This window comes from Engraulis encrasicolus, chromosome 9 (assembly GCF_034702125.1).
Source record: "Engraulis encrasicolus isolate BLACKSEA-1 chromosome 9, IST_EnEncr_1.0, whole genome shotgun sequence".
Lineage (NCBI taxonomy): Eukaryota > Metazoa > Chordata > Actinopteri > Clupeiformes > Engraulidae > Engraulis > Engraulis encrasicolus.
Window position 1 is genome coordinate 35,856,087 of NC_085865.1, and position 10,000 is coordinate 35,866,086.

Here is a 10,000-nt window from a genome sequence, read left to right on the forward strand (position 1 = left end):
AAAAATATGAGTGCTAGCAGTGTTTTGGGTATTTTGTTTTGCTATTTCTGGGTGTAGCCATGGCAGCAGCAGCTTCCAGCCAGTCATTGGTTGCCTGGTCATTGGTTAGCATTGTCGTGTGACGAGCGTTGTTTTAGAAACCGCTGTGATGGTGAGTCTATGCTGAGCTTGCTTGAATCACTTTAATCAGCATATTCACCCTCAATAGAATATTCATGCTGGGGCGTTCGTGAGATGAATACAAACTAGCACAGCGCTGTGTTGAAAGAACAAAGTCATGTTTTTTAATTCAAATGAATTATACATTCTGATTTGCATGATAGTGAGTGCCCCCCCCCCTTCCTAGTTGTGCCTGGTTAATTATAGCCAGCTCCTTCATTTTCATCTCTAAAAAACATTTGTACACATTCAATGTCTTCAAATAAATTATTACGGTATTCTATATTTTAAATCTATGAGTCTATAAACCTGCTGCCATACGCACACATGCACGCACGCACGCACGCACACACACACACACACACACACACACACTGTCCTACACTACTGCCCTTCTGTAACTGTTACAGCATGTTGACAAGCACTTCCACCAGCCTGATAAGGGCCTCTTCCATACCCATTCAACTCGTATAGAGATCACGGCACCAACTCCCATGTCTCCCCAACTCGATGGACCCTGTGGCACACTTGTGTGCAAAGATTCTCATTCATCCACAAGATGTTATGATAATAATGATAACTTTTATTTAAATAGCACAATTCATACAAACATGCATCTCAATGTGCTTTAACAGTTTGATCAAAAGACAAGTTAGGCAAAGGTATACAGGTAAGGTATGCTAGGTAGCTTGAAAGGTTTGAAACATATCAAGGAATTACAGAAAATCAGAATTGTACATAAAACCAGAAATAAAACCCTTGAAATCATAAAATGTGGGGGCGCTGTGGCGCAGCGCGCTAAGCCCCCCACATTTGGGCTTGCATGCCCACCCTCGGGGACCCCGGTTCGAGTCCGGCCGGGGTCATTTCCCGATCCTCCCCTGTCTCTATGCCCCATTCGCTTCCTGTCACCATCTTCAACTGTCCTGTCAAATAAAGGCATAAAAGCCCATAAAAATATTAAAAAAAAAAAAAAAAAGAAATCATAAAATGTTAGGTGGAAGAGTTTACTTGGAAGCAGCTTCCAACTTCGACGAAATAAGGGGAAATGAGTAAAAAGTATCAAAAAAGTATAGTTGCTCACACCTAAACTCCATTGAGTGAACAACTTATTGGTTGTCTCATAGTTTGCCTACAGTCACCCCAACAGTCTTTATGATGCGTCTAGCTACAGCTGGTATGGTGACACCTTCAAAGAAGATTGGGTGTTATTCCGAGTAGAGGTGTGAAAAGAAATGCACTTTGTTCTATATTCTGCAAAAATGTGTGTGTGTGTGTGTGTGTGTGTGTGTGTGTGTGTGTGTGTGTGTGTGTGTGTGTGTGTGTGTGTGTGTGTGTGTGTGTGTGTGTGTGTGTGTGTGTGTGTGTGTGAGAGAGAGAGACAGAGAGAGAGACAGAGAGAGAGACAGAGAGAGACAGAGAGAGAGACAGAGAGAGAGACAGAGAGAGAGACAGAGAGAGTGACAGAGAGAGTGACAGAGAGAGTGACAGAGAGAGACAGAGAGAGCGCTACAGTTTTGAACCCTACTCTATAGCTGCTGAAAGGGTGCATCATTATCTCTTTCACTTGAATTAATTCTGTTGTCATGGGTTACATTACTATTAATGTATTCCACTGCCATTGTTCACTGCTCTGACCAGCAGACTCTGCCATGATTTGTATAGTTATTGTCATTAGTAAAGCTAACAAAATTGAAAAGAATAAAAAAAGTGTAAAGTGTAAAAACTAGTGGTGGGCCGTTATCGGCGTTAACGTGCTGCGATAATGTGAGACTCTTGTCGCGCGATAAAGAAAATATCGCACGTTAATCTATTCTCAAAATATAGGTTTGGAGTTTGGGTATGCACGTCACCATAGCGTTTAATTGACAGACGCTTTTAGACTGCGCTCCAGTCGCTTCTCCTCTCTCCACCTGTTGTTTCAGCAGACCTACTAAATATGAAGTGTTTGCATGCTGAAAACATTAATCCCTCTGCCGTGGTAGTTGTTGTTTGAATGCTTTTTCATAAGTGGTAGACTAAAGAGACGTTATTGTTTGAGGTGAAGCATAGAGAGACATTATTGTGTGAGTAGCAGGGCTCTAAATTAACACACGCCAACACGCCAAACACGGGTGAAAATTAATTTTGGCGGGTAGAAAAAAAATCCTACCCGCCCATTTGGCTAGTAGCGCCCGAGTAGCCTACAGTAAATTGTGAACGGTAAACGACGGCTTGTATGACAACGATACGGCGATATTTCCTACATTACCCATAAACACTCCCGTCATGACCCCACCCCACCGTGAGCTTTCCGAAGCAGCAGCCACTCCATGCTGCTGTTGCGCGCGCCAGGAGAGAAAGCATTTCAGAGCTCTTGTGCGCTCACACTATTTTGACAGGCAACTCTCCCCTGCTCCTGTCTTTCGCTCCACCACTTTTAACGTCACTATTATGCCTACTGTTACTATTAGCATTCACCGACACGACACACCTTGCTCTAACAGGCTGCCCTTTTAAGCTGCGAGGACCTGACCGAAGAGTTTCAATAACAGGAGTGTTGTGGAACGAAATTGCAACAAGGGCAGAGGAGGAGAACGGGCTGTCAGAGTAGTGTGAGCGTAGCTGTCAGTTGTCGTCTGAAATGTTTTAAATTCTGGCGCAACTAAGTTGGAAAGCCCACGCCATCGGAAAGAAGGGCAGACTTTATGCCCGTGCGAGAAGGCTACGTGCGCTACGTACGCTATGGAAGTAACAAAGGAAGTGAACTTTTCCGTGATATTATTTGCTTCTTGTTATTTTGTCGCGCATGGTAGAGAAGAGCTCCTGGAGGAAATAATGGTGCCTATAGCATCATACTGTAGGCCACATGAACACACTATAGGCACACACGACATCATATCCATTATTGCACAACGTGTGTGTGTGTGTGTGTGTATGTGTGGACCTCTCCTCTCCTCCTCCTTTTTTCCTCTCAACTCTTCTCCTTCCTTGGAGTGTGAGGTTTTGTAGTGTTTGGCTGTGTGTTTGGTTTAAAGGTCTGTTGTGTGTGTGGCTTGTGTGATGTGATTCATTGTTTTCAGAGGTAAAAATAAGGTAAAAATAAAGCAGAAGTTTAAAAAGTATATATAATATGCTTATTATAGACCTAGTATTAGGCCTATAGTGTTTATTTGTTGTGGAAATTTGAATAAAATAACCATAATAATAATAATAATAATAATAATAATAATAAAAAAAAAACACACAACTAGCCTAACGCATAGTCTATTTTGGCAAGATTAAAAAATGGCTAGTTGAACTTCTGTTTGGCTGGTAAGAAAAAATGTCTACTAGCCAAATTGGCTGGTGGTGGAAAAAGTTAATTTAGAGCCCTGGTGAGTAGCTACCAGCCTGACATAGCCTACATTTCCTCACGCATTGCATAGAATACATCAGCAACTTCCAGAAATCTTGCCTGTGCTATAATTGCAAAATATTCCGTGTGATAGTCCTATGCATTTTGAAGATTGTCAAACTGAAACTGTCAATATCTACTCTCGCTGAATGTTGCAATCGCGCACATTTGCGATTCAGTGAGATATTCTCATGTCCGACGGTAATAAACCTCGCGGTTGTCGCGCTTGTCTTTTTTTTTTTGCAAACTGAATTCATGTCGAGTTGTAACTCATCTGGCATTCTAACTCTGAGAACAACTGTCAAATCACCGTGTGCCAGTGCTGTAGGTTCTAGATAGGCATATCCAGTAGCCTGGCTCTGCTGAGGGCTGCTGTGCCTACTACGCGCAGAGCTCCTCCCTCTCTTAAAGGAAGCGCTTCTCCGTTTAACAGTCAGTGGCAGATTCTCTCTCTCTCTCTCTCTCTCTCTCTCTCTCTCTCTCTCTCTCTCTCTCTCTCTCTCCATTAGAAATGCTGAATTGTTGAGGTAATATTGTTTAAATAGCCTAAATGTTTGATAGATTTATCTGTATTTGCCTCTACAACTTTGTGGAAAAGCTCGTTCTTCTCCTGTCAGGATGACGTTACCATTTCGAGTGTCGGAGGATGGATGGTCAGGAAACCGTAATTAAACTTCGAAGCGTTTTTATTTTTGACAAAACAAAAAGGTGCTCGTGGGCAACGTCAAGGACATTAACAAAACTCGACTGGCAACTCAAAATACTCAATACAAAAGTCAAAGCACAACTTCTGACACTTTGTTACCGCTCTCAGCAGCAGCTACTTTTAACAACATTTCTGAAGACAGCTTACACCGATAAACAGCTGCTTCGCCTATCTCGCTCACTCTCAACAATGAGCTGGGTTTTACATACCCTTCACTACGCAGGCAATTATTCAATTAACCAATGCAGACACAAAATTCACAATTGGCCCGTACCATTTCTCCAGGACCTTTCCAAAACAAAACGCCAGTTACAAAATCAAGCAGACAAACATTGCCCATTGTTGCCCACAGAATCCCCACACCAAACAGACATAATTCACAAACATTATAGGCCTACACAACATGAAACATTTAGAGTCCGATCATTCAACACATGTCCATTTCAGTGCTTGACATCACGCGATGGAAATGCTGCCACAACGGTGCGCGCTCCCGTGTAGCAGTGTCGTGCGCAATTGGAGAGGAGAATGCGATTCTGAGCGGTGTGTGTGTGCGTGTGTGTGTGCGTGTCCAACTGTCCAGCTCTGCCCGCTCCTCGCGTTGCACAGTAAATACACAAGTTCACCAAAATAAAGAGTGGTTTAAAATCAGTGAAAAGTGGCGAGGTCACCTTTTCACAAACTTATAGCGCTGTTCATTTTGAAATTTCAGTATCTTATAACTGTAAATGCTTCCTAACATATTGGACATGTGTGGACAATGTGATTTTTTCATCTCCAAGCATCAACATGACCATTATTTGAAGATGAGATGCATTTTGGAAAAAAAGATGAGCTCTGGTCTAATGCGCCATCTGTCTTAAGAAACCCCAAGGTTTTTTTCGGCATTATTTCGCTATCGTGCCTATTCTGAATGAGCCATTTTGATATAGATTAATCTAGATTAATCTAGATTAATTTCATAATTACAGTGAGATTAATCTAGATAATTTTTTTTTTATCTATGCCCACCCCTAGTAAAAACACATTGGGAAAAGGGAAAAGATAAACACAACCTGTATACATACCCCCTTATCTCTGTTTTAATGCCATCTTCAACTCTGAGATTCTTTAAATATTATAATACAGCTGATTAAAGCGCCTTTCTTTCAAATGCAAATTCAAAAACAGCTTATTAGCTTATCTTATTAGCTTAGCTAACAAAGCACAGCATAGTATGATTTTGATGGATTATCTAAATGAAGTTCTTTATAAAATACAATTGTTCCTCCCTCTATGTCTGTCTGTCTGTCTGTCCCTCCCTCTCTGTCTCTGTCTCTGTCTCTGTCTGTCTCTCTGTCTCTGTCTCTGTCTCTGTCTCTCTCTCTCTCTCTCTCTCTCTCTCTCTCTCTCTCTCTCTCTCTCTCAGTCCAACAGGCAGCCAGTGAAGTTGAACCTGCTAACGTGCCAGGTGAAGCCCAGTCCGGAGGACAGGAAGTGCTTCGACCTCATTTCCCGTAAGTCACAGTCGCACAGGCACAGAAACACACACACACACACACACACACACACACACACACACACACACACACACACACACACACACACACACACACACACACACACACACACACACACACACACACACACACACACACACACACACACACACACACACACACACACACACACACACGCCTGCTAAGGTTTTACATCCACCCCACCCAGTGTATACTGTGTAGTTTGTTTCACTTTGGCACTGTGTGCGTGCGTGCATGTGTTTCTGAAAGTATTTCAACACAGTGGATGATGTTATTAACAGAATGGATTTGAGGAGATGAAATCAGCAGTAAAGTTACTGTTGTCACACCGATTAAAGGCCAGTGTGGCCACTGAGACGACAAAGGAATAGGCTACTAACACAGGAGCTCCACTGGATGTGATATCAAATTCCTTCACAAATTAATGAAAAGAATGGACTGTATTTAGTAGAGATGCACCGGATCCTGATTTTTAGGATCCTGTCGGATACCGGATCCACTGCTTAAAGGGACAGTTTGGTCAATTTCAACATGCAGTTGTAATGCTCACACTACCCTGGACTTGTCAGTGCCTGAGATTTTTTTTTTCTTCTTCTTCAGCCGTTTCCGAGATCCTGGTCATTGTAATGGGGGCAGCTCTTTGTTTACATTTCAAAAAAACGTTTTTATTTATTCCCAAAAACATCCAAAAGGTTATAAAACATCAGCAGACAACTAGCAAACAGCAGTACCTTTTGGGAAAATATTTGGAGTTGGCCTATGTTTCATTTTTTAAAAATGTAAACAAACGCTGCCCCCATTAGAATTGCTCATATCTCGGAAAGGGCTGAGCCGAAAAATGTGGCATCACCAGGTACTGACAAGTCAAGGGTAGCGTGAGCAATACAACTGCATGTTGAAATTGACCAAACTGTCCCTTTAAGATCCTGCCGGATCCTGGACCGGATACCGGATCCTACGAAAGGGTTGAACACATCCTTTTTATTACGTTGGCGCAAACTATTTTTAAGACTCATTGGCTTACTGCCACACTGCCTTCAACGGCCGCTTCCAAAGGGCCTTCACTCCATGCAGTGATTGGGGTTGTGAAATACTGACTGAAAAGCCTAGGCTACGTAAAAAGTAGAGATGCCCCAAATCCTGATTTTTAGGTAACTGCCGGATACCGGATCCATTGCTTAAGATCCTGCCGGATGCGGATAGTCTGAAAAACCCTATTATCCTGCCGGATCCGGAACCGGATCTTGGATCCTGTACATCTCTAGTATTTATTCAGAGTCTTTGCTCTGTTGCTCTGTCTGGTGTTGCCAATTCCATTGATCATTGTAGAGGTTTGTCATGGCAGACATGTATTTGATTTAATGCATGCAGTGTAGCCACAGAGTGATGCAGATAAAAATGTGAATAATGACACCACAGTTAAACTGCTCAGCTGAACTGACTCCTTGCTGAAGTTAATTTGAAAACTCAGACATAGCAATGTCTGATACTGTTAATCATATAATGCAGGTATTTGAATAGGAAACAATGATGGATGACAGTTCAGTAGCAGAGCAAAATTGAAATCTCAACAGTGATGTCTGTTCACATTTAGCATACAGTATCAGTTCTGGAACTGTAAGCTTTAAAATCTCTCGATTGACATCTTTGTTTTTGTCTTTGCAGATAACCGCACATATCACTTTCAGGCTGAGGATGAACAAGAGTTTGTCATGTAAGTCCATTTTTACAGTTTGTTTCCAGGGCGTGAATGTTGTGCTTTGGAGGATGTTTATACATTAAATTGCTTTCAAAGAAACAGGTGAACTGCATACAACTTGCAACAATGAAATACTTTGATACTGTAAAAAGTGTAATAATGGCCCTACGGTAGTTCACTGGGTTACTACGCCGGCGACTCGGTTTCGATTCCGGCCCGGGTCCTTTGCTGACCGTTCCCCGTCTCTCTCTCCTCACTCATTCCCTGTCCCCCTCTCGACTGTCCTCTTAAATAAAGACATAAAAAGCCAAAAAAAGTGTATAATTCATTACTATTTTCAAATAAGCTGACTAATCACAGGGCTTTCAGAGACCAATAAAAGAGCCACCTACAGTTAAACAGCATGCATATTTCATGTTGCATATGTGTTGTGGATGGCCCTTGGCACCGAAAAACACCCTGGCATACACACACGCTGGCTATTTCAAACCCATCTGAGTTCAATAGCCCTTGTGTGTGTGAATGGCTGACCAGTGATGTACTTTGCCAGTACTTTGTATATCTCAACACTAGATAGTGGCAAGTGTGTGCTGTGCTGTGCTATCTCTGCAGGCCTCTGTGCAACAGCACTTCTATGTGTGTGCGTGCGTGTGTTTGTGTGTGTATGTGCATACACACGTGTGCGTGTGTTTGTGTGTGTATGTGCACATGTGCATACACACGTGTGCGCGCGCCTGTGCATTTGTGTGTGTGTGTGTGCGCGTGCCTGTGTGCGTCTGCCTGTGTGTGTGTGCCTGTGTGTGTGTGCGCATGTGTTTGTGTGTGCACTTGTGTGTGTGTGTGTGTATGTTTGTGCCGTTGTGTTTGTTCAACTGTGTGTGTTTAACCCCCCTCTTGCCTCTCACCCCAACCATATAACAATAAGTGTCAAGAAGAGCCCACTGAGCCATCCATTGTGGAGATGGCAGCGTTGTACACGGCTGCTGTTGTTACAGTGGAGTCTATTTAGGGTTTCATTTCTCATTTGGCTCTGGCTTTTATTTCATTGCAAATTACCACCACAGGCGCTATGGAGGAAAGACTATAACAGGACATGAACACAGACTTAAGTGGCGTTTTATTTTATGTTTATGGGCCCCACTGATGGTGTGCTGGTGTTGGCTTTTAGTTGTGCTCGCGCGCGTGTGCGCGCGTGTGCGCGCGTGTGTGCGCGCGTGTGTGTGTGTGTGTGTGTGTGTGTGTGTGTGTGTGTGTGTGTGCGTGCGTGCGTGCGTGCGTGCGTGCGTGCGTGCGTGCGTGCGTGCGTGCGTGCGTGCGTGCGTGCGTGCGTGTGTACAGCGCGTGTGTACAGCGCGTGTGTGTGTACAGCATGTGTGTGTGTGTGTGTGTGTGTGTACAGCATGTGTGTGTGTGTGTGTGTGTACAGCATGTGTGTGCGTGTGTGTGTGTACAGCATCTGTGTGCGTGTGTGTGTGTACACAGTATGTGTGTTTGTGTGGGAACGTGGGAGAATGTGTTTGTGTCCGGTTTTGACTCTGTGCATTTAGGTTGTTTTTTGCCTTCGGCCGTTTTTCTCTGTATTTCTTATTCTCTCTCTCTCTCTCTCTCTCTCTCTCTCTCTCTCTCTCTCTCTCTCTCTCTCTCTCTCTCTCTCTCTCTCTCTCTCTCTCTGTGCGTTCGTTCATGTGTGACTGTGGTGGAGGCGATTGCCAGTTGTTGGGGTTTTTCTTTTTTCGCCTCTTTCTTGAGATGGAAGTGAGTTATTCAGGTCATTTGGACCACAGTCGTCTGTTCACACAGCCCACACAGCCCACACACACACACACACACACACACACACACACACACACACACACACACACACACACACACACACACACACACACACACACACATGCCCATACAAACACGCGCACGCACGCGTACGCATGCGCACACACGTTGAAACACACACACACACACACACACACACACACACACACACACACACACACACACACACACACACACACACACACACACACACACACACACACACACACACACAAGCACAGTCACACACATACATGCACACTTAGCCACCCCACACAGTCTTCAAGAGCCTCTCCAAACCACACGCCCACACACACAGATGCTGATGCAGAACACTTAATGCTCTTCTCTTCTCTTCTCTTCTCTTCTCTTCTCTTCTCTTCTCTTCTCTTCTCTTCTCTTCTCTTCTCTTCTCTTCTCTTCTCTTCTCTTCTCTTCTCTTCTCTTCTCTTCTCTTCTCTTCTCTTCTCTGCTCTTCTCTGCTCTTCCATATGTCTTTCTTTCTTTTTTGTCTATCTATCTATCTATCTATCTATCTATCTATCTATCTATCTATCTATCTATCTATCTATCTATTTCATTTCTATTTCTCCTTTTCTGTCTCTCTCTCTTTCTCTGTCTCTCTCTCTCTGCACACACACTCACACACACACACACACACACACACACACACACACACACACACACACACACACACACACACACACACACACACACACACACACACA

The 10,000-nt window shown here is 43.5% G+C and overlaps 1 protein-coding gene across 2 annotated transcripts in view; it reads left to right on the forward strand.

Annotated features, from left to right (window-relative positions):
* asap1b (ArfGAP with SH3 domain, ankyrin repeat and PH domain 1b) overlaps positions 1–10,000 on the forward strand; it is a 152,853-nt gene that overhangs the window by 94,965 nt on the left and 47,888 nt on the right. For both annotated transcript variants that reach the window (XM_063207052.1, XM_063207051.1), the window contains exons 14-15: positions 5,650–5,737; positions 7,427–7,475. In XM_063207052.1, coding sequence (XP_063063122.1) covers positions 5,650–5,737; positions 7,427–7,475 — 137 coding nt within the window. The remainder of the gene's footprint in view (positions 1–5,649; positions 5,738–7,426; positions 7,476–10,000) is intronic.